The 25,477-nt window shown below is 36.4% G+C and overlaps 1 protein-coding gene across 1 annotated transcript in view; it reads right to left on the bottom strand.

Annotated features, from left to right (window-relative positions):
• Positions 1-25,477, bottom strand: part of LOC149561319 (alpha-glucan water dikinase, chloroplastic-like) — a 154,438-nt gene that overhangs the window by 113,505 nt on the left and 15,456 nt on the right. The window contains exons 8-12 of the mRNA XM_089825084.1: positions 25,038-25,409; positions 24,814-24,924; positions 24,529-24,627; positions 24,212-24,346; positions 23,893-23,981 (exon numbers count right to left, since the gene is read on the bottom strand). Coding sequence (XP_089681210.1) covers positions 23,893-23,981; positions 24,212-24,346; positions 24,529-24,627; positions 24,814-24,924; positions 25,038-25,409 — 806 coding nt within the window. The remainder of the gene's footprint in view (positions 1-23,892; positions 23,982-24,211; positions 24,347-24,528; positions 24,628-24,813; positions 24,925-25,037; positions 25,410-25,477) is intronic.

The following is a 25,477-nucleotide window of genomic DNA, read 5'->3' as shown; positions in this document are numbered from 1 at the left end:
TTTGCAATTGCAATCAATTTATGGATGGATTTGTCATTAATTCTCCTCAATTGAAGAATGGACTTTTCATTCAAACCAGTGGCAATTGAGGACTATATTGCCCTTGACTAGGGAATGCAGAAAAAATGGAAAGCATCAAAAGTAGGAGGTAACAGATAAGTCAACAGAAATTTGATAACAAAACCAACTTCATTCTCAGGCTTGTGATGTTGTCACAACTAGTGGCATTTGGAGACAAAAACCTTCAGCCATGGCAATCCAACCACCTTGCAAATGAAAAGCCTCAAGAAGCAGATATCATACCATCATGGGGATGGAAACACTCAAGGAGCAGGTTAAGATTCAGAGTGACACAAAAACGTCAGAGGTGTTCACATTTGCATATTAGACTTTGTGTTCAGATTTGTAAGTTGTATCAAACTGCTAGATTTCAAGTTGTATGTGTTTGAATAAAAAGTTAAAAATATTTATTATCGCAATTGTTGTATTTCAAGGAATTTTGGATTTGTCATTATATATACATTTCGTTCAGGTTTTTACTATAGTATTAGTCTATAAGACCTGGCCAGCCTGTGGAAGTGGCAGAGAAATCAGATATCAACTTAGGGAACAAAGGAAGCCGACAATATCACACAAAGATAAAGAACACAAATTTTCCAACATGAAGAGATCCTTTTAGGTTGGGTAGCAACAGGCCAGCAATTGTTTTGTCCAAAGTGTGCAAGGCAGGGGAAGGAAAGAACAAAATAATGCTAGTATGTCTCTAGGCAATGGTGCACAATTGAAATCTTTGTCAGCAACAAACCAAAACACCCTCGTAAAATCAATCATCCAACTGCCAAAAGTCACATTCTTTCAAAAAGAATCCATGTCACAAGAAGTGGACGTGGAAGCTCTCCATGTTTAAAACAAGGCAAAAAATGCTGAATTTTGGGCAGTCATCCCCTTCATGGATTTGTGTACATTTAAGTCCAAAAAAAAAAGGAAACCAAGAATATTAGTAAACCTGCCACAAACTGACCTGGCAAATAATTGCAAACCAAGTTGGAAAAGCTCACCGTTTGTTCATTTGATGGATCCAATAAAGCCTTTGCTAAAGCTTGGACCCAAAGTTCAATATTTACTTTTCAGTAAGCCTATGCACCAAGCAAAATTATTTAAATTTGAAATCCTTCACCTATAGTTTGCAGACTCGGACACGGAGAGTACTCAGCAAACCCAAAATTTTCAACTCAACAACTTGGAAAGTACTAAATATTAAAATCTCTTAGATTTTTTTTGTAAAGTTCAATTATTAAATGTAAAATTCGACCAAATAGAGAAAATGCATAGTTTTATAGCAAGAATGTGAAAACAGCATTTTAAACGCCTTTTTATCTAGATTGCCATTTTTACCCATATTTAAACTTGGGAAAACTTGCCCACCAAAAAAATCTACTTAACACCTTATAGAGTACTAATAGAGTTTGCAAACTACACCGTCAACTATAAGGAGTTGCACAACAATGGTGATATCACAAGAGCACACTCAAAGGCACAACCTTATCACCACCTACAACAAATTTTGCAAGCGATTGATTGATAAATTTGAAAATCAAACCCTATAGGAGCACTTTAGGCAGTTGGAATAGGTATAGCACCAAGGTTTAGTGGATGTGTGTGTGGTTGATTTCCAAAGAATGGTTATGTCAATATCTGATCTATCAAAGAGGCATCAGACTTTCCTCTTCATGTAGGGGTTGAAACAGCCCCTTGGGCACTGCATTAAGGCCCTTGAACCAGATCCATTACAAGTTGCCATAAAAAAGGCCTTGAAATTCAAACCATCTAACTATTTATCTCCCCTTCCCCTAAATTGTTGACATTAGAGACAACTCCACCTGATAGGTCCTCCCAATGGTCCACCATTGGCATTGTGAGCATAGAAGCACCACAACAATACTAAAGGACTTTGCACAATCCTTTTCACAAAGACTAGGGATTACACCCTTTAAGCCCATGGGTCACTACTAAACTTAATAAATTCTTCCTAGGGTCCACCCCTAGAGTTGTGAGTATAGAAGCTCCACAAAAATAGAAAAGGACTCAACATAAACGTTTTTGCAAAGATTAGGCATTGCACCCTTTTTACCATGGCTCACCAAAGAATGGGACACACCTTTAGGAGCCAACAAATGAGTGACAAGAGCCACATAGTTATGCTTCAACTACAGGGAACCTTAGGACCCAACGTATAAGTGCTTGGGAATGAGATAAGTACATATTATTGAAGTGTACTAAAATCACTTGGCTTGTTTCAACTCTATCACCTGTGATCTCGTGAGATCCTCATTGAGGAAAATCTTAGCAGGAATAGGAAATAACTTCATTTTCGCCCTAAGAGCCAGTAGTTTGTCAAATAGAGAGAGGAACCAAAGGTAGAGAGTATTATCCAAACCCAACCAACATTTATTCAATGTAATATCGGAGATGTCAAGTTGGTCACACAAAAAGGAGTGGGCAGTTCAAGTGGGGCCCACTAAGGAAGTAGGAAGGCCCCTAACCCTCAAATTAAGTTCACAAGCACGCCTTATCCATTCATCATTAATCTTCCCTTGGATTGACTTCTCGACACCTGAAACAGGTGTAGCCCCAGTGTTGTTGCACAAGGAAGCCCAAGTATTAACTTTTTGTTCAGTTTCAGTTAGCAAGGTGGAATACTAAGCCACAATTTTCGTTTGCTTGCCCTTCATGGTGTCTTACTCACCTAGATATCCAATGACTACGCTAAGTCAAACTTAAAGCCTATTGTCTCAGTGGTAAAAGTGGTAGAAAACCTACTCAAAAATGGTTGATTGGAATCTGCCTGCAGTTTGAGTGTTGCGATTGTTGTTGTGAGAGCCACCAAAGAAACTTTCACCGTCTAATTATCAATTTCGAGCTTCAACAAACCTTTAACCAGCATCTGATAAGTCAGGGATGGAGGTGGCTGAGAGGAGGGAGCCTCAACAACAACAAACATGTTGGAAAAATAACCGCATGGTTGCAAACCAGAAATTTGCGCAGAAATTCATGCAAGAAACAGAAGTAAGCAGCAGAACCTTTAAAATCACGCAATGAAATATGAAGCAAATTGCTTACGAACAATTGTCGGAAAGAAATCAGAGAATCACGAAGAAACATCACATCGAAAACCTTGAACACATGGTGAAAGAATGTTGTTCGCAAGAGAAATTGTTCACTGAAGAGTTTGAGCCTTCAAAAAATAAGCATTATTCTTCTGGAGAAACTTGCATGGTGAAAAAATGTTCGCACGGAGAAGAAAATAAAAACTCAAAACAAGAACAAGCGCAGCTGAAGATTCACGATTGAACAATTGCAGCTGAAGGTTAATCGCAGTTGATGATTATTTGCAATGGAGAGACATTTGCAGAGGGGTTTTCATTTCTGCAGAACGTTCGCAAGTTTACAACGCGGCAAAACATTCATTAGGTAAACACGTTCATCACGGAAGAACATTCCTCACGGCTGCAAGAGGTTCAACGCAATTGAGCAACAACAACGAAATTATGGTAGAAATTTCAGAAATCTACAATGCCAAGCAAGCCAAAGATGAGACTGTCAAAATGTATGGTAATTGAGAAAGATGATTAGCCAGCCACTTGATGGCCTTAAGAAGTGATGGTTCACCAAAGGGTTGAGACCCTAATTGAAAAAGAAGATGAAAATTGTCCCCTCACCATTGTTGTACAAACCCCAATTGGTTCTTACTCCAACAAACATCAAATTACTTCACTTTTGGACATTTGAGATGATGTCAATCACTTTACATGCACCCTCTATCTCACTGTCCATTAATTTCAGATTGTACTTGCTTGCTTGAAATGATTCCAAATGTGATTTATATACTTCCAAATGATTACTAACATGTCTAGGCAAAGAACTATAGTGCAATTGCAATTCTTTTGACCTTCAAATGCATATAGATGTCACAAACAAAGTAAATATGCACGTACAATAGCTAGACATCAATGCAAACAGTTGGCATGAAAACTAAATATCAACAAAACAACTCTTGACATTCAACTCCTTGTGACTCTGATGATATTAGATTTTAATGCAATTGATTACAAACTGAAATGTCAAGCAAAGCCAATGATTTGCAATTATGGTATTCTAAAATTATTACAACTGCTCTTAAATACATTGCAAATATAATTAAATAACCTATTAGATATGGCGCCAAATAGCTTGCAGCAGTTTGAAAGTCCAAAGCCCACTACACACTACACACATCACAGCTGCTAGGAGGAAAGCCATGGCAGTTGTGATACTCAAACGGCAGCCAGAAATACTCACATCCAATGACATGGGAAGGAGACACAAAAAAATGCTCCTCTTGGCATCCAAATAATAGTAAACCAATTGGGGTTTTAGGCACCCTTTCTCTACATTATAGCTCTGCCATTTAACATAAGTGAAATTTCTACACGGCTTCAACAAAGTATACAAGTTCCATTACAAATTTCTGTTCATTTTAATTTACTTCAAGGTAGGAGGAACTTTAAACTCAATCACCCATTAACAAATTAAGCATTCCCTTACACCTAGGCAACCAAATTCACAGCAAGATTTGAACCTGTAACCAAAATAAGGTCTAATCCAAGTTCTCTTCTTCACACTCGGCAGCTCAACGAAAACCAACAACAACAAATGTTTTCCTTCACAAAACATTCACCCTTGAAGCACTCTTCTATTAAGTGTTGCAAACCAGTAACAAATCCCTCTTCCAAACCCCAAAAAATCAGCAAGATTTAAACCCTCAAAACTTCCCATAGAGAAGCATGTAAACCCTAGAAGTTACACCCTTCCAGCAACCTTCAATGATTCCACCCAAGAAAACAACCAACCAACCCTACTATCTTGGGAAAATAGAAATCATTTGTTTATAAGAGTGGCATCTATAAAATGCAAAAACTAACACTTGAACACACCAAAGCTCCCTGAAAAGATTTCAGAATAATGGCACCATTTTGAGTAAATCACATAGAAGACTTAGCTGGCTGCTGTATACATGACTGAGTGATCCTCTCTAATTGGGTTTTAGGCGCCCAATCGCAGTGCCAAACACCTAGTAGAAATGTTGTCCAATTAATGCAAAAGTCAGACGATTATCAACACCAATTTGTAGCCAAACTCACCCTCAAATCACAATTACCACTGTCTTCAAGGCAGTGAATTCCAAACGCCGAATTCAGTAGAATAACTGAATTCCAAACACCGAATTCAGTAGAATAATTCGCTGCAAATGAAGAACTAATATTGGTATACAACAGCACCAAGATTGTGATCAGACTAATCAGGATTAATTTACAAGATAATCAGAGCAAAATTCACCATGTCTTTCAATGGCTCAAAGTGTAAATCAGAGAGGAATCAGTCCTCAAAAAACCATTGTTGAAGACCTTCAACAACTTCACAAATAATAAAAAACAATAGCCAAAGAATGTATTCTTTTTCTCCATGAAATCTCTTTTTATAATGCAAATTAAAGAGCTTTCATCAATACACCTCTCAAATAGAAGCTCTCATTTTATAATTAATAATAATTAGACCATTGAAACAATAATAACTTGCAAAATACTTATCCTTCAAATATGTCATCTAAAACAGGAGTTACACCTATTATTTCCACATGTGACCAAACGCACTTTCCTAAAATAGAAAGCGTCCCTCTCAATCATTAGTAGACTTGTCATAAATAGTAGGTGCATGAAACTAAGCCCAAACAAAGTCTAATCTGAGTCAAATGAAGACCAAACTAGAACATACTATTTGTGAAGAAGACAAGACCCTCCCATAGCCAAGCTTCTACCTCAGAAGACCCTCTATCCACAATAATTAGCCTAAACGGATCACAATAATAGGCTAATCCCTCAAACTCTAATGCTAGCAAAAATGGGGACATTACAATTGAGTGCAGATATGTACAACAGGGCAATGGACTTGGAGAGAGAGAAAAATAGCCAAGAAAAAAAAAAGTAAGGGTCATCATCCAAGGATGACAATTCCTCCACACAAAGCAGGGATGAGGAATCCAACAAGGTGGTGTAAGCCCTTCAAAAGGATATGCTAAGGATGATGCAAGAATTCAAAACAATCAAAGCCAATAAGAGTAGAAACAAGGATAATGACTTTTGGTGTACGAAATGTAAGGAGGGCTATGCCAAAGGAGCATACCCGAAGAAAATTTTTGTGATATTTGTCAACTTATAAGACATTCCACTAAGGAAAGCCCATATAGCATGAAGACACAAGGTCAACAAGCATTATTCACCCAAGAGTCATCCACATCCATAGCAATGGCTATCCCTTAGGCAAATAACACCACAGCATCCTTTGGTGGCTTCTAGAACAAGAAGCGTAGAGGAATGAATAATAACAACAACGATAACAACAATACGATGCCAAAAGACAGCCAATGATCCAATAGTGTGATGCAACCAGTGTGGACATTTCACCCATGACTATTCGTCATAAGAAACACGACTCTTGTGAAGGTAGTGCGGACCAAGGGACCATGAGGACACTAGCTGTCCACAGTCATGAGCTAACTCGTTGAATATTGTGGAGATGGGAACAGAAGAAGATGTGTTGATAGTCACGCATGCGCAAGCAAAGAAGGCCATATACCCCAACCCCTATACAAAGAAGCAGAGTACGGGATGCCAAGCCGAAATAGAAAAAAATGATAGCCAAGAGGAGGGAAACACAAAATGGCGAGCACTTCATCACAAATCGAGGTTTACCAAAACATTTCAAGGCAAATAATGCATATAGAAGTTTCGATTCAACTTAAAGACCTCGAAACTATGCCACAACTACGCACGACACTTCTAAACAATGTACCGGTTCTAAATTGTACAACGCACTATGCAAACCATACAGAGGACACTGTAGGCCCTTCGACAAACCCAATATTGTTGGCAATCAAAGTAATATACATCCTGTGGTAGTGGAGATGGGTATCCTTGGCACCATCTTAATAGACACAATCATGGATGGAGTGTTTGGTGTCAGCATGCTTCTTAAAGACACAAGGAAAATGTTGAGAAAACCTACACTATGGCCAAAAAATTTCCACTTAGTGGGTGGGGACCAATACAACATCAAGCCAATTGGGAAGCTAATGATGTAGAGGGTAATGATTAGAACCCAATCATTTGTGCTAGACTTTGTAATGATTCCACTAAAAAAGAAAGGCTGTGATAGAATCCTTGGGAGAGGGTGGCTAGTGGCAACAAAGGTGAACCACAATTGGAAAAGAAACACCATCTCCACAGAGAAAGGCGGGAGAAAGTTCACCACTGATCTCAAGACACAAATTTTAAGAGAGGACCAAGCATCCTTGTCGGTATAGATGGCAAAGATGAAGAGAAGTAGAGGATGGAACCTAATGAGGAGGGTATCCTAGAATTGGAGGTTGCTCGAAGGACAACCTAGATTCAACAATTGGCTTCTTCCATTGGTAAATAGAAAATTATGAACTATTACATTGCAACAAGCTCAAGGTAGATGAAGGGTGGAGAAGGCTATGTTTCCACTAGCATAGGGAGGTTACCACAAAGGGGAAGCCTGAGTGAACAAGACACTAGCACACCAGTTTCACATGGAGAAGCCAATTTGGCACAAGGAACCTTCACTGAAATCTGTAAACCTCAGTGTTGAGGCAAATCAAAGAAAAATCATCGTAGGCGATGACTGGAACCTTGCCCTAAATGCTGCAACATTCAAGATCTTTATGGATTATAAAGATGTGTTTGCCCGGACATCCAAAAGAGTTAAAGGAAGTACCTCTAGAACTATGTGTGCACCGCATTCTATTGGTGCCTAGCATCATACCAATATGGAAGAGACTGTATCAAATAAACAAGACCTATGTCGCATGAGTCAACGAGGAGATATAATGTATATTGGACACGAGTATTATTTTCATAGTGCAAACAAGTGAATGGGTCCCTCCTATAGTTAACTCATTGAAAAAGGAGGCGAATTGAATTCGCATATGTGTAGATTTCAGACGCTTCAATGCAATTACCATCAAAGACCCTTTTTTGTTCCTCATCACAAATAACATCCTGAAGATGTGGCAGGACATGAAATCTATTTATACATGGATGGATTTTCAGGATACAATCAAATATCCATAGTTGAGGAGGATAAATTGAAGATGACGATTTTGGTGGAGGATAATTTCTTCGCTAATAGGATGCCCTTTGGACTCTGTAATGTGTTAGCGATATTCCAGAGGATAATCCTACACATATTTGATAAAATGTCTATCGAAAATTTCAAAGCCTTTTTGGATGACTAGTCCATCTATAGTGCATAGGACACACACATGGTGGCTCTTAAGCATTGCATGGAGAGATGCAGAAGAGCAAGCCTAGCAATGACCCCAAGGAAATGTAGATTAATGGTGCCATAGGGGAAGTTGTTGGGGTCCATTGTGTGCAAGGCAAGACTAAGGCCGCACCCAGAGAAGATAAGGTGATTGTAGAAATGGAAGCATCGATAGACATCACAAGGGTGAAATCTTTCTTGGGGCACATAGGGTACTACAAGAGGTTTATCAAAACAAAATTGCCCAAGTATTGTACCCACTGAACAAGCTAACACAAGAGTGGCAAGGGTCTTACTTGTTGTGAAGTGTCAAGACAACATTCAGAAGGGAAACCATTTAAGCCTGCACAAACACATCCAAGCTACATGACATCACCTGGGGAGATTCAAAGACCACCATACAATGGTTCCCAAACCGACAAAGGTTGACACTTAGCAACAATAAAAAGAAAAAGTGACACCAGTGGGAGGAACCATTCAAATTGCACGGAGACATTGTTTAAGTTGCACACACATTGCACAGAGCATAAAACAACCATACCACCAAGGCGCATGATGATAGTACTGATAAGCAAGGTGGAGGTTGCGATCAGGCAGTGTGAGATGGCACAAGGGAAATCAAGCACCATGCAAGGAAATGGTACACTGTTGAAAAAGCCTAGCAATGTGATGTATGCACGATATATGCTTGGGAGAATCTGTAACACAGTTATAGATTGGACTCTCAATAGCGATTGATCAGCGTAGAGCATAAGTTGTCACAAATTAACAAGAAAGGATGCACAAGTAGACGTACAACATTAATCACTGTACATGCAAGGCTACCTGTGGGCAAATTCAGAGAAGGGTCGTATGTTAGCAAGGTGGACTTAATGTCCAGATACTACAACTCAGAGCACTTGGTGAATATCATGTATTTGATATTCTAATACCAGTGCAAGAGACATCATGGATTTGATGTCAGATTTAGCACTTGGTGGACTTAATATTCGAATACGAGTACGGATGACATCACGGTTTTGATGTCGGTTGAGTCCTTGTGACTCGTGGATCTTTAAGAAGATCCACAGGTTGAGTACATGGTGACATCATGGACTTGATGTTGGGAAGCCATTACTAGGAGCATTTAGTGAATATCATGGACTTGATATTCGGCCAATGTTTTGATATCAGTTGAATCAGTTAGACTCAAGGTTAGAGTATGTGACATCAGGGATTTGATGTTTGAATGAGTCAATTAGACTCAAGAGACTAATACTTAAGACCATATGATGATGACTTTGAGATCTTTTGAGATCTATATGAATTTTACATCATGAGACAATGTATGGGATATATAATAGATTTGAGATCTATTGAAGTTATGTTTCTGGTACCTCTACCAATTGTGAAGATAGAGAAGCTAAGGTCTTTTATAAACTTGAGATTTATTGGTTGATCTTCTCAAGTCCAAGAGGGAGTGTTAATGTAACAATAAATAATTAAATATGCAAAAGCAAGCCAAGAGTGGCTACATATTTAATGGCAATATAATAATAATAATATGAAATATATTATTTTATTATATGATAATTCAATTAAGTGGGAAAACTTAGTTTTCCCCATTTGAAGTGTCATGTCTTTTGGAAGACGCGTCTCTTCATCTCATATTGTAATGTTCCTTTTAGGGACATTAGAAGTATTGAAGTCTTATTCTATATAATATTAAAATTGCTTTTGAGACATAGACGCAAAATATTAAAAAGGTCAATCTAATGTTATACAAAGGACAAAGGGTGAAGGAGGAACAAGACGAAATACCTTGGGGAAGTTGGAGAGCCACAAGGGAATAGGACGAAAACTAGAGAGGAGCCGAAGAGTCTTGGTTTGTATTTTAAATGAGGAAAGAGGCTCATTGTTTGGGCGTGCCTGATTTTATTATTCAGTTCAATTTTCTCTCTTGTGAGAGTTTCAGAAAGCTTCAGCTTTCAGCTAGTTGGAGGACATAGCCCCTCGTACTGGCAAACAGTGGATGCAAACCCATTGTCCGAGGAGACATCAGTTCAGGTGTTTCACATGTGCTTACAGGTTTTTATTCTAGTATTCCAATCTAACTGCCAGTTTGTATTAAGGATTGGATTCCTAGTGCTGGTTATTGTATTGCTGTTGTAAAATGCAATAACGTATTGTAAGGAGTTATAAGAGTTTCCTAGTTTTCATCTTTTGATTCGTAACGCATTATTATATGCTCGAATCTTGAATTTTATTTTGGAAATAATAAATTATTATCTGTGGAGAAGCTTCTGGTTTTATTGATTGTCTCGTATTACATTTGTTTATATTTGAGTCTGGGTATTATATTCAAGAAGAGACTAGATAAATGTCGGTTGGTATTTCTACTATTTATGAAAATGCTGAAAACTATCTGAAATGTTTTATTTCTGAGTATATTGTTGAAAGGGAAATTTAGTTAAAATCCGGTGAGGGATATTACACACACACACACATATATATTATATGTGTTGGGTGATGAATGATGAACACACCAAAAACATAATGTGCAAGTAATTGTTCACCACTGTTGCACTATATCTCTTCTCTGCCCGAAAATCTAAAAAATTAACATTGTGGGTGTTTCCTCTTCAAGATCTAGCACATTGTTGGCCATCAAGGGACAAGATCTACATCAAAGCATTCATTATCTTCTACATTGATGCATACTTACATCCATGGCACCAAATTATGGTAGATCCATTGCAAATTGTGGAGATACCCTACAGTTAGAGATCGAATTCAAAGTCTTCACCACTCTACAAGGCAAAATCCTTATTGACAAGGGTTTTTGAGCAAGTTGAATCCTAATATTTATCTTATTTCAGTCATTTGCATTTACATTTATCAGTTCAAGGTTGATTCCTCAATATAGGGCTTGTTTGGTCAAGCCCTCATCCACCACGCAACAAAAACCGTTCGTTTTTTTGTATGATGGAGCAAGATAGCGTAATTGCAACTACGGATCTGGCAACTTCCCGAGAGCTTCCTGGAGAAGTTTGTTCGATTTTGTTACAGTACTCCTAAAACACAGTGACCTCGTAGGAATCCAACCGGTTAGGTTACAACCAAGTTGACCTAGACCCTGCTCATTTTCTAGAAAAACATCTTTTGGGTTTTGTTTGTTTTGTCATTTTCTTTGGGAATCCACAACTAGATATTTAAAGACAGGCTTGGATCCACATTTTTTGAAGCTAAAATACATCTTATACTACATATTTCAAGGTGATCTTTCATACTTTATTTCCTTTCATATATTTATCTCAAATCTATATCTTAATTGGGTTTATTGTGTACACTTAGCATCTAGATTTACATTATTCGATCAATTAGTTCAATTTTGCATTCACGTTATCACACATGAGTTAAGAGTGTATTTCCTTAGATTGCATTCTAATTTATAATTCAAATTTAGAATTGACACCCTCTCTTTTGGGTCTTTGCCAATCTAATTTGGGTTATAAAGACGAATCATATTTGGAAATTATCTCTTTCCCTTTTCTTATCATTTTTTAATGTTTTAGTGGCGTAAAGTGGAGATCTACATCCTATTAAAACATCTCCCTTTTACCCACTAAACATTTTGGCGAACCCGACTTGTCCCCCATTCTTTTTGATGTTATATGGTTTTATTTTAGGTGTTTACCTTCTTTTGGTGAACCCGACCTCTTACCCTCATTCTTGGAGTTCGATCTTTCTATCTTATTTGGTGTCAGCTTCACTAAACATTTTGGTGAAGCCGACTTATGCCCCTTTCTTTTTGGAGTTAGATTTTCTTCTTTTGGTGAACCCTTTTCTTCTTCTTTTATTATAGAGTTAGATTTAGCTGTCTTTTATGTGGTTAGATCTCTCTTTTATGCTCTTCTATACATTTTGTGGTTAGATCTCATTAGATTTTCCTTTTGTGATTTCCTTTTTTTATGAGCTTAATTACACTAAGTCCAACCTATAGCATTCCCCTTAGGAGAAGTCATAAGACTCATAGGCTTTGATCATGATTCCATTTTACTACCTAGGACTCATGATGACACTAACATCTTTCTTCACAATCTTAATCCTTTAATGGAGCATAACTCTTCTCACTCATCCCATGATGAAGATGAAGCTTTAAGAGTTCCTCTTTTACAAATTGATAAACTTTCGCATGAATTTGATAAATTGAAAACTTGGCTTGTCCAAGAACATCACAATCTCGAGAGTGTTGCTACTATTGAGGCTCTTCAGAAACTTCTTAATAGTAATGATAATAACATTTCCATCTTGTGTGATATATCTCACATTATTAATACTCATGCTAAGTCTTTGACGGAATGTGCTAAAGAGTTAGGAAATTCTCCTCCTTCCACAACCATTGAACCTTTTACGATTTCCACTACCCTTTCTAGCATACCTATGTATGCTCCACCTCTTATGACAACTTCTACACAAGTTTCCACTCCTCGTGTTGGTCTTCTTAGCCATTCATTTCTCGTCTATGTTCCTCCTACATTCATCCCTTCTTCATTACCTTCATATAATGCAGTTCCTTTTACTTATTCAGACCCTTTACCTATTCTTTCTAATACTCCGCCTACATCTTTACATCTTCCCTCTGTCTCTTAAAATTTTTCTAATACATCTAACATATCTATGCCTACTATCGCATCTTTTGATCCTACCATTAGTAGCTTGATTCAAACCGTCACTACATTGCAACAAGTGGCTCAATTCACTTGATCTAAATATAACATTCCTACCTGTGACATTGCTAATCCCCTTTCCTTAGATATCCATCCTATTGTTATACCACAACATGTTGTGGTACCTCATCTTGAGGCTTATAACGTTAAGGGTGATCCTGCGATTCAAGTTAAAACTTTCTAGACTATATGTAGTGATTTTGCTCATGATTATAAGCTCATGGCTAAGTTGTTTCCAGGTTCTTTTTGGGATAAAGCCATGCAATGGTATTGCTCTCTACCTCCTTATTCTATTGATTTCTTTAAATTTCTAGCTAATGTTGTCATTCAACAATTTCAGAATAATATTGATCCTAAAATTTCTTTAACTGATTTGATGCATTGTAAGCAAACTGTTAAAGAGAAGGTTACTGATTTTATTGATAGATTTAAACATTTGTATGCTCAAATTTCTTATCCTCTGCCTAATCATGATATTCGAAGTATTTTTATTTCTAATTTACAAAAAGACATTAGAAATAAGATCTGTCTTACTAAGTATACCTCTTTTTCTCATCTATGAGCAGTGCTTCACCATTACCAGTTACAAGTGAGTCAACTCGAGAGCTCTACTCCAATGGCTCTTATTTCTAGTGATACGAGCGATGTCGCCAATAATTCAAACAAGTTCTCTTATCCTAACAAATTCATCAAAATCAAGTCAACAAATACAGTTGTTGATCAAGTGGCTAATACATCTAAAGGTACGACTACTTTTTCCTTTGTATATCATCCTAATTGCAAGTACACTCAATTATCTAAACCTTTATCCAAGGTGATTACTAAATTGATTCATGCTATAATTCTTAAACTTCCTCATATTCATCCTATTAACACTAGCAAACCAATGCCTAAGTCATTTGATTCAAATGCGTTCTATCAATACCATCGTTAACCTGATCATGATATTCAAAGGTGTTGTACTTTGAAGAATGTTATTCAAGACCTTATTGATTCTAATGCTTTATCTATTGATGCTCAAGTTAATATGATTATACCTAGAATACCCATCCAACAAAGAAAACCTTTTAGATCCTAAAACATATTGCAAAATTTGTTCCATAGAGGGTAAGGGATGCCTATCCTTCAATGAAGCTCTATCCAAGTTGCTAAAGTCAACACATAGACGTATTTCCCCATTTTTCTTTCTTACAAGATCTAAGATTAAACACCCAAGAAGTGTGTTTTATAGGAAAAACAATCCCACCCTCTACAAGCTAAGTCAGCTATTTTAGCATCATAGGTTCTAGCTTGGGATTTATAGGTCTTTAATTTTGTCTTATAGGTTTTGCATTAGCTCAAACTCTATTGTATGTTGGGTCAACTAAGGGTCAAAACCTTTTAGATCAGAATAATCCCATGCAAAAACATCATTAAATTCCTATGACAACTCAATAAAATCATGTTTTTGTTGTTTGGAATTAATCTTACCAACCTTGGGGAGTTTTCTTCAAATATCTCCAGCTCCTCATAGTGTTCCTCCTTGACCAGTATGCTGGTTTTATCTCTTTTCACCTCATCATCAAGATTGAAAATAGTCTCCAAAGTGACCAAACCCTTAGGCAATTTATTAGTCTTCAACTAAATAATCTAATCTCCATATTGTTGATTCAATTTGTCCTAATTAGAAACTGAAAATACATCTTCTAACAAAAAACTCAAAATGGATGGATGGTTATGGGGGATTTTAACACCCTTATCAAAGATAATGAAAAATTAGGGGTGATGACTCTGGATTTGGATAGCAGACTTGACTTGATAGACTTTATAAATAATAATGCTCTGTTGGGCGTGGATCCGACTGATTCTTAGTTTACGTGGTCTAACAGAAGGGTTGGAAAGGATCAAATTCAAGTCAGACTTGATAGAGCTTTAATCTCTTTGGACTAGTTGTCGAGCTACTCTTGTAAGTTGTCGTTGCTTCGCTGCGTGGGATCAGATCACTCACCTTTGTGCTACTTGTTGGATGGATATTTTGCAACCGACAGTTTTGGGTAAAAATCCAATCACAAAATAGGATGACCAGCCACAGCGTGTGAGACAAAGTCTCTCCTACCTTAAAGGGAAGGCTCCCCTTCTCACTTTTCCTTGGATCAACTCAAGGTAAGCAAGAAGGCGAGAGATTTTGTAAAATGGGTGTTACCAATATCCTTTCTTCTTAACTTTCAAGAAAGAATCCACTTACTCATGGAGCGAGTAATGGGCAAGGTGAATCTCTAACTACACTTTTATCAAGAGCTGGAAATAGTGATACCGATAAACTTTCACTAACTCAAAGGCTAGCTGAAAATGTACCGGTTTGGCTCTAAGTCCGACTGTACTTTTATATGAAAAACTTTACAATTAGGGCACAAAGACTCCTAGAAGTAAGAATAACTTAACTATTTTGCAAATTAAGAAAGAAGTATAAGCTACAGAAAAAGCTTCTATCTATATATTTCCACAACCGCTCCTAGTTAAAGCTTTGACTCTGATTGCTTCTTAAATCATTATGCTCTATTATTGAACAAACAATAATAACATGAATCAAAGACAATAGACACAAATTATAGTCAAAGCTTCTAACTTGCTCTATCATGATTGCTTCCAGACAAAGCTTCGAATCCAATTGCTTCTTCTTCTTTTATCCACTTTTCTCCCAAATTTATACTACACAATCAAAGTTATGTTTGCACAAATTGGTAGAGCTTTCTTGTATACAAAAAAAGATGATTTTTACAATGAGGGGGCACTCCTTTATATAGGCATAAGAGTTGAGAAAAAAGTGGAGGAAAAGTGGGAGCAACTCAACCAACTTTGACCTAGTCTAACTACAAGAGAAAACATAGGGTTACATGCAACTGCACATGCAACTCGCATTACATGTAATTACATATCTTCGTGTAATACATCATTTTCAATTACAAACATGAAAGAAGAAGAAGGAAGGGAAGGAAACAATTTTGAAGGGCCTTGTACTTGACAATGTAATCCCAGATGATCACAGGATCAGGAGTTACCATACTTTGTCTTGCTGTATTCACCTTGATAACCATGGTGTTGCATCTTTTGATAACCTCTGACTTTGATGAATTGTTCATTGTCATGTGGAAACTTGATGTGATCCAGCTTTTCTTGCTCAAGTTGTTGTGAATTCTCCTTTGTAGATTGGCACATTCTAGATTCTTTGACACTTTGAAAACCTTCTTGACGATGTCCGGATGTAAACTCAGAATAACTTTCCATCAGCACCTTTAACTCTTTTTTTTTCTTTTTTTTTTAATTTGAAGTAAAGTGCTTGGCACATGAAAATACGTTCAAATGGAGATTTCTGATTTCCAAAATGTGACTTAGGGTCTTTAACATGTTATTGCATGAAAATGATTACATGTAAGTGCAAAATGTAACAAGGGATGGAAGAATGAGATGGAATGCAAAGGCGGATGGTGAACGAGCTTTTACATGTAAGTGTGAATGGAAGATGAGGTGAAAAGCATAGAAAGATGTGGAAACATGTAATTGCTCATGAACTCGCGAATGCACATTGAGGATTGGAAATGGAAAATTGGATTACATGCATGTGCGGATGGTGAATGAGATGGAAAACATGTAATCGAATTTGTCAGATGAGATGCGAAGTGTTGTGACATGGAAAGATGGAAATGGAATGTGGAGTGAACTGAAACGTCCTCAACTTCTTGAGAAAAAACTTGCAATTTCTTCCAAAAGAAGAAAAATGAAAAACAAACAACGAAAAACAAACACATGCCTTTGGTCTTAAACTCAAACATGTTAATATGAAAATTGCTTTCAAGTGCAAATTCAAATTTGGAATTTGGGAAAATTTCAAAACTGTGAAAATGAGAGCTTTCATCATTTTTAAAGGCAAAATGCAGTTTTCATGGCATATATATGGACAAGTGCGCAATAACAAGCCATATTATTCATGGAAATAGCAAGATAAGCATGAATTGATGAGCAAGTTTGAAAATGTCCACTTACTTGGAGGTTAAAGAGCCAAAATAGCAAGTTTTATAAACTTGAAAACCAATTCTTCCTCAAATCCAGATTTTCAAACAACTTCTTGACTTTTTCCGTACTTGCATTTAACAAATATTAATGAGCAATGAAGGGTCGAATTTGACATGAAAGTGCCAAATACATGGTCTCCAAAGACAATATCATGCATTTAAAACTCAAAAACAATCCCTTTTGGTCAAAGGTATGGGCTGAAAATGCATTTTTTTGAGTTTTTTGAACAAAAACACGACTTTTTTATGCAAAAATCTGGGCTGTTTTTGCAAAAACATGGCCAAAAAATGCATGTTTTTGAATCATTTTTGACTGGTGAATGTAAAAACAACTTCATAAATGGATAAAAATGCAAAAAAGTGGCTTCAAAACGCATAAAAGTGGATTTAAACCCCAATTTTCCGGGCATTTTGAGCAAAATCATGATTCATAAAAGGCATGAAATGAATTTGTTTTTAGCTTTCAAAGTTGAAAATGTGTATCACAATGCAATGATATACACTTAAAATACCAAATCAATTTGGATTGGAGCAAAAACATGTATTAAAAATGGATTTATTTGCTGATTTCTCAAAAAACGTGCCCTAGAATGAAGCTTTCAAAAACGTTTTTGAGCTTATTAAATCCATTTTAAATGCAAGGTAAATCATTGCCAACCAAAAACGCCTCCAATAGAAGAAATCTTGTGCAAATCCATTGACAAAATCTCAACTTATAATCAAAATCAGGTTCTTGGAGGGCAAAAACATGTTCTTCAAAAATAGACTTTTTGAGTGTCATTGCATTTATTAAAACATGTTTTTTGATCAAAATCGAACCTCTTTGGTCACATATTTTTAATAATGCTTATAAGCAAAATCGGACCTTTTGGGGGAGGAAGCATGTTCTAAAATGCATCTCACTTTTTATATGTGAAGGCATAAAAACTTCACTTTTGTGGCAGTGGCATCAAAAAGGTTCACTTATGCTAACCTTTTGATGTAATGACATCATAAAGGTCCACCAAAATGAACTTTATATGAAGTGACATATAAAATGTCCACTTTTGATGGATTTTACATGTAATAGCATATAAAATGTCCACTTGTGATGACTTAAATATGCAAAGACATGGAAAAGGTCCACTTTTGATGGATTTATGTTTTCAAGTTGAACTTTATATGTAATGACATGTAAAAGGTCCACTTTTGATGGATTTTACATGTAATGACACATAAAATGTCCACTTTTGATGACTTTAAGTGATTTAATAAGCACATGTCAATTTAAATTCATTAAAATATTACTTAAATGGGACATAAATTAGATTTATATATCATATTAACAATATAACATGTAAATTTGAAGATTTCCTCTAACCTACGGGTGCTGTAGGATAAATCACAGGGACTGAAAATGAAGGAGGTTGCTGCAAAGAAGGTCGAGGAGCATAAAAAGGAGACTGAGGCGATGGAGGAGCATTACATGAACCTGGAGGAAAGGGTCAAAGCTTTGGAGGAGGGGTTTTTCACCTTCTCCAAGTTTGGACTTAAAGTTACCCATGCTGCTGCAAGTACCCTCCAATTGCTGGCACAGGAGAAGGAGGAAGCTGGCTTGGACATGGAGGACAACAAATTACTCTTCAAGTTTCTTGCCGATGACTGGGCCCAGATTCTACTTCATGGAAGGGGAAAAGGGAAAAAATAAATCTAAGTCTTTTTTAGTTCTATTCAGTTATGGGGATCTAAGGATCCAAAGACTTTATATACTTTTTTGGCAATTATGGTTTTGCTGGTATTCAACTGTATTTAAGTTTTTATTAGGCCTGGGTGCCTTTATGGACTATGTGGTTAGTAGCTAGGTTGTTTCCTTTCTGGTTCTAGCTTTCTGGTCTATGGTTTAAGTCTCTGTCTGCTGGTACTCCTGTTCTTTTTGTCTGGTTTTGTTACTGGCTGGTAATGTGCTAGTTACCAGCTTTTTGACTGTTAAGGGCCGACCCCCTTGTTTTTGGTCACTTTTAATTTAAAAAACAATATAACATGTAAATATCATATTAAAAAGCAATATTTACTAGAGCATTTGATTTAAATGTTAAAAATTAAATTGAAACATATAGTTAATATGGTCACTTAAGTGAAAATCAAAAAGTAACTCAACGTAAAATTATAACATAAACTGCACTATAGTCACTTTAAGCTAAAAATTTAAAGTTAAAGTAACTTAAAAATATAACAAAAAGTGAATATAAGTTATATTTATCAAAAAGTGAAAGTCAAATTGAAAATATAACATCATATTTTAAATTCGAGTTGTTGCACCCAAAAGTTCCACTTTTGAAGTACTAAAATGGTCATAACTCTTGACTGACAAGTCCGATTAACCTCTAGATTAGACCGAATCGAAGGGAAAAGCAAAAGGCATGACATGAGCAAAACCAAAGGACTAAAAAAAAAAACACAAACTCAAAAACAAAGAATGGATGATGAAGGCTTCAAAATTAAGCAAAGGCTCGACAGAAAGGAAAACAAAAAAGACTTGACGAAAGCCTTCCGTAAAAGGATTCATTATATCAATTGGTGTTGTTTAATTGATCAATACAAACCAATTAAATAATGAAATAAGCTTTGAGAAATGTGAAATTAGTTAGAAAAAGTTTTGTACTGTTACCTACATTTTGCGGTGACAAAATGTAGGACAACACTTTATGCTGAGGTTGTCTCGAGTAAAGTCAACCGTCCTTTTAGGTTTGAATGAATGTAGCTCCTTCGTAAAGACCTTGACGATAGAATAAGGGAATGGTGGAATATACATGTTGAAGGAACTGCTATGTTCAAAGCTGCTAAAAAACTTAGTAATGTTAAAACCAAAGTCAAGATTTGGAATAATAAGGTTTTTGGAGACATTTTTAAAGAAAAGGAGATTTTCTTAGGGCTGTCTTTGATTCAAGAAGCCATCCAAAAAACTGGATTTACAGAGCAGCTAAAGATAGAGGAAGGCAAATATCTTACTAAAGTCCATAATGTTATTTCTAAAGAGGAAACCTATTAGAGACAAAGGTCAAGGGTTTTACATCTTCAAGCTGGTAATAGAAACACCAAATTCTTCCATGTGACTGCTTCCAATGTAAAAACCCTTAGCCGGCTAGAACTTAATATTGTAAATGAGAACAATATTGATAATCTGTGTTTATTGATTTTCTGATTTTTTGTATGTTTTGGAATATATATGTCAGTAACACAAAAGTAAAGCATAGAGAATTTATTGCTCAAAGTTTGCCCAATTCGACAAGTCGAATACAATGCATAATGAGTTCATAACCACACAACTTGAAAGCATTAAGAACCTGATTTTATTTACTGAACTTGGTTGGCTCTCAATTTGGATTGTCAACGTGCCAAGACCATGACAACATACTAGACACGGCTGATGCACATCACCAGCATTGCTAAGATCCACGGCTAGCAGAAGTTGTGCCCCAAACAACACTCAACCATCCCACAACTTCCAACGCAAGCCAAAGGCAGTCTAATCTTAATTCCGTATTGCTCCTAATTGTAGGTTACGGCCAGCTGTGTATGACGTCCAAGTGTATTATAGACTGCAGGTGGTTCCAGAAAGACATAAGACCATGTGGAGAGTTGGAATTGCATTTGTTTCTACCCAGCCCGATTTGCTAGTCTAGCTACCTTAACCTCACAACTTGGCGTCTAGTTGATATCTCAAACGCAACCCAGTAATGAAGAATGGCAGCTACCAATACCTTTAATCAATTATTAAATCGATTGCCAGATTGTATATATTACAATTAATTCCCTTCAGAAATAATCTCTATAGCCACAGTGATCACAGTTGGAGAAATACAACAAATCCACTATACTTCAGTAGTGAAATAAATACAGTGATGAACAGTAGAGAAGTTAGGCAATCTTAGCTATACCTCAGCAGCTAAATTGCAAGTGCAATTCTCAAAATTTCTAACCCTTATATATCAACAAGGGCATACAGTTAAGAACCCAGGAAAAAGCCAAAAAGGCACAAAATCAAATATATAATCAAGAGTGTCTTTCCCAATGAAATGAGCTCTCATTTATAAGCTTTCGTTGGCAAAAGTTTCCATAAAACTCCACTTCAAAAAACGTGGAAGTTTCCCAAAAGAACTCAACACTAGAAACTTCCCAACTTGCCTTTTGGAAATATCTCTTAAAGTCATTATTATAATAATATAAACATTATTATAATAATGCAACTCAATGAATAATAAATAAATCAGAGCTCGTGCAATTATAACCTGATTAATTGCAAGTGACGACCAACTACCAAGCCACCCATTGCACTGCCAAAAATAGCCACAACTAAAAATAGACTTACTAAAAATAGTAAATCCATAACTAAGACCCCCAAAAAGCCCTGCCAGCTCACGAAGGTCGCTATGACGAGCTAACTCTATCAACTGCACAGACTGGACAAAAACAGGGACATTACATCCAAGCACAAAGCGGCCTCAAGAATCAACACCATAAAAACTGAGGATGGTACCTGGAATAAGGATGATCAAATCAAAAAAGTTATGATTGATTACTTTTCAAAACTTCTTCAGCATGAAAATTTGGATCTTCAAATGCAGGAGAGTCTTCTTAAAGTAATTCCCAAAGGTATAAATGATTATCAAAATAAGAATCTTACAACTATTCCCTCAGTTAAAGAAATTAAAGTGGCAGTGTTTTCTTTTGATGGGGAAAAGTCTCCAGGCCCTGATGGCTTTCTGATCTTTTTTCAAAAGTTCTGGCACATTGTGGAAGGTGATGTGACTAATGTTGTCAAAGAGTTTTTTGGGTCCCAAACTCTACTAACTAAACTCAATGCGACATTCATTGCTTTAATTCCTAAAAGTCCAAGGCTTGTGATAGGGTTGATTGGAATTTCCTTTTTCGCGTACTTAGCTCGATGGGTTTCAGTAATAGAGTGGTCAACCTGATTAGATAACTAATCACAACTTCTTCAGCGGCTATTTTGGTGAATGGTTCGTCTTCAAAAAAATTTAAACCTTCTAGAGGTATTAGACAAGGTGACCCAATTTCACCTATCCTTTTTGCTATTATGGCTAAATCATGGGGAGACTTATAAGTTATTTTGTTGGAACTAAAAGGATAAAGGGTCTTAATACCTCCTCTGGGCCTAAAACTTGCTCTCATGAGCAATTTGTTGATGACACTATCCTGATGGGTAGATCAACAATAAAAGAAGCAAAAATGTTTAATTGCTCACTACTTATACTAAAGCCTCTAGTCAACTTATTAACTGGTCTAAGAGCTCTATTTTTTTCATGAATACTCCTATTTATAGGCAAGTTGGGATTGCAAGATTGGAGCTTTCCCTGACACATACCTTGGCCTTCTCTTGGGTATGAAGGAGGATGACTCCTTCTGGAACAAAATAATTGACAGATTCAAAATAATTCACTATCCATTTTGTTTTGTGTCGACCAGACATGACTTTCTTTTTTGGGGGGATGATGTCGGTGAAACTAATTGTTATTGTTTGATTAATGTGTCCAAAGGGATAGGTAGTTCGGGTTGGTAGTTAGGAGAGTCACAATGGTTGATAGTCACACCCCCTTCGACACTATATATTCCATGTACTTGTATATGATCATCATTATGATTGAGTGAAGAAGTGTTGCTGTCATTGTGAGTTTGAATATATGAATGTAAGCATTTCCTTAGATTAAAAAATAAGCTTGGTGAGCTCTCTGATAACTGTGTTGTGTTGCATTATATTACTTTCTGTTAATATCTATTATGTATGAGTTAAACTTGTTACCCGAAGCTGTAAACAGCTTAAATAGGAGTATACTACGTGTTGGATATGTTTTGTGGAAAGGCACATGTCCATTACACATAATTGTATCTAAATAGAACCATATGGAAGCCCGTCATGGTATAGCAAAGGAAAATGTCAAGGAATATCGTACCCACCTTAGTAAATTTGTCCAAAGTTGCCAAGCCTAAACATAACTGTGAGGTCTTCCTCCATAACTTTTCCACCCCAAGCACATACAAGAAGCTTGGGGATTTAGGGACTTACAACTTTGTGCATCAACATTCCTAATGATGGATCACGGTGTGTGATCCAAAACAAAATATTGATACTAAATACCATACACAGCTTTTAACCAAAAGCATTACAATTGATCTACATGGACTGTGGAAATATCATCTGTTCCATTTACCATCCAAGAGATCAACAGCCTCTTCCTGCATACACAGTCATCACTATAACCTTTACAAAACCATCATTTATTAGAAATTTATATAATAATTAAGATTCCAAAACAAGCCCATTACTGACATATTTAATTTGTTTCTGTTATTTTACTGAAAGCCTTCTATCATATACAGAAAGTGTGATCTATAATGCAGCTATTCCGATGAATCAAGTTTAGTGAAGAAATAAATGTTACTCATTCATTTGTGATATCATTTTTGTCCTAATGATATAATAGGCAGTATCAAAGTTGCTCCACTTTGTTTGGAGCCTATATAAATTGACTGGTCTATCCATGCAAACAGTACAAGAATACCCTGAAAGAGAAGGATCTGACTTTAACACCGTCTATACTTCAAAGACACCATCAGTGGTCACAGAATTACAAGACAGGGGATCAATCAAACATTGAACTTGGATCTTTAAAATGAAGTAAAATACTCTCAACATCTTAGAGAAGAAAGCTAGCATTTTACCCTTCTGTATTATTGACAGCTGGTACACTCACCTATGCATTAATGACCTTTCCGCATCACTCTCTTTTTCTGCAATTGCTTCCAATACCTGTTTAGCTGTACCGTTTCCATCTCCTGGTGCCTGCTTAGGAATCAGAGAACAATTCATATGAATCAAAAGTAAAAACAATTGTAAGCTTTTATCTCTCTGAAAATCTTGTGAAGAGAAGCAAATGGAAACTTTAAGTATACACATTATCTACATATGTGGACAGTACTCAAAAAAATTTAAGAATATGATATTGACTGCCAGGATTTAATAAGAAACAATATATAACCAAATTTTAACGCATTCACCATCAAGAAAATCACCTTTACTGATTTAGTATCTTCTTTTCTCAGGCTAAAATAGAAATCTGAACCATTGTCCTTGATCCAATTACTGTCTGAACGAAGAACAAAAGGTATTCCAATAAAGCTACGCTCACCAATCTCAATCTCAACAGACTATCATTGCCAACAATAATTTGAATGGATTAGCATAGGTTAGTAGAAATATTCAACTATGTACAGGTCAATGCCCTCAAAAAGTTGTTGCTATGAAAATGGATTTCATGTTCTATTAAAATTTAACAGCACAAGTATTTCTTCAAAAGTAAGACCAGAAATAACATGAAGTTGTGGCGTACCTTTAAAGATGGATCCAAAGCAAACCCTTCCCTAAACGTTGTCTCACAACTTAGTTGCAGAATATTTGATCCTTCAGGTAAAATATCCAATGGAGGTGCCTGCAAATGATCATGTTCTGAAAATTAGCTTGAACACAATTGTAACCAGCATACTTCTCAATGAAGAATATCCTACAAAATTCAATGCTGCACTAGTCAGGAACTGCACCACATACATAATCATATTTTACTTTATGTTCCTGCAGATTCCAAGACAAAATATCATCTAAATATAACCATACGTACTGTCCATTCCCTGGCTGAATTTTTTGATAGTCCCCAGTGTAGAACAAGTGGTCCTTCCATATTGGTGGCCATCCTTACACGGACTTTGCCTTGTGGATTTGTTATAAGAACCTTCATGGCAAATAGGTCATTTCCTAAATCTCCAGCTTTTGAATAATGTTCAAGGTTCTGAAATTTTCATCAAAATAAGCCCAATTTTTTGTTTAATCAGAAAATGGTCTTACCAGGAGGTCTTTGTTCCCCAACTTTAATAATTTCTTTTGAAGAACAGATCCAGCATCCTGTTCTTCCATAACCTTTGAGCACAGTTCAAGTGCACTGAGTTTTCTTTCCACAGAAGACACTTTGACAGTTTCTGTTTTCTCTGGAAATTTATTGAGTATTTGAAACACATCACGCTTTTTCCGTTGAATGCGTTGAGGGGTGGTAGGCTTTCGTACTCTATCAACAACTTTCTTTTGTGTATCTTTAGAGATCTTTTGATTTGAACTCTCGCCCAAATTTGCGCCTCTCTGAAGGAGTGCTCTAATCTCTTCAACAGAAACGCCCTTAGCAGCCTCATCTTGTAAATCTTTCCGAGCTGCCTCATATTCTTCCTACGAGACAAACAGAAACCTTTTAAGGTTAATGCCAAAAGTGACAAATATAAAACCATACTGATTTT

Source organism: Cupressus sempervirens, chromosome 4, assembly GCF_028749045.1.
Source record: "Cupressus sempervirens isolate cs-2001-9-10 chromosome 4, ASM2874904v1, whole genome shotgun sequence".
NCBI classification, from domain to species: Eukaryota; Viridiplantae; Streptophyta; class Pinopsida; order Cupressales; family Cupressaceae; genus Cupressus; species Cupressus sempervirens.
This window is presented reverse-complemented; position numbering and strand designations above follow the sequence as displayed.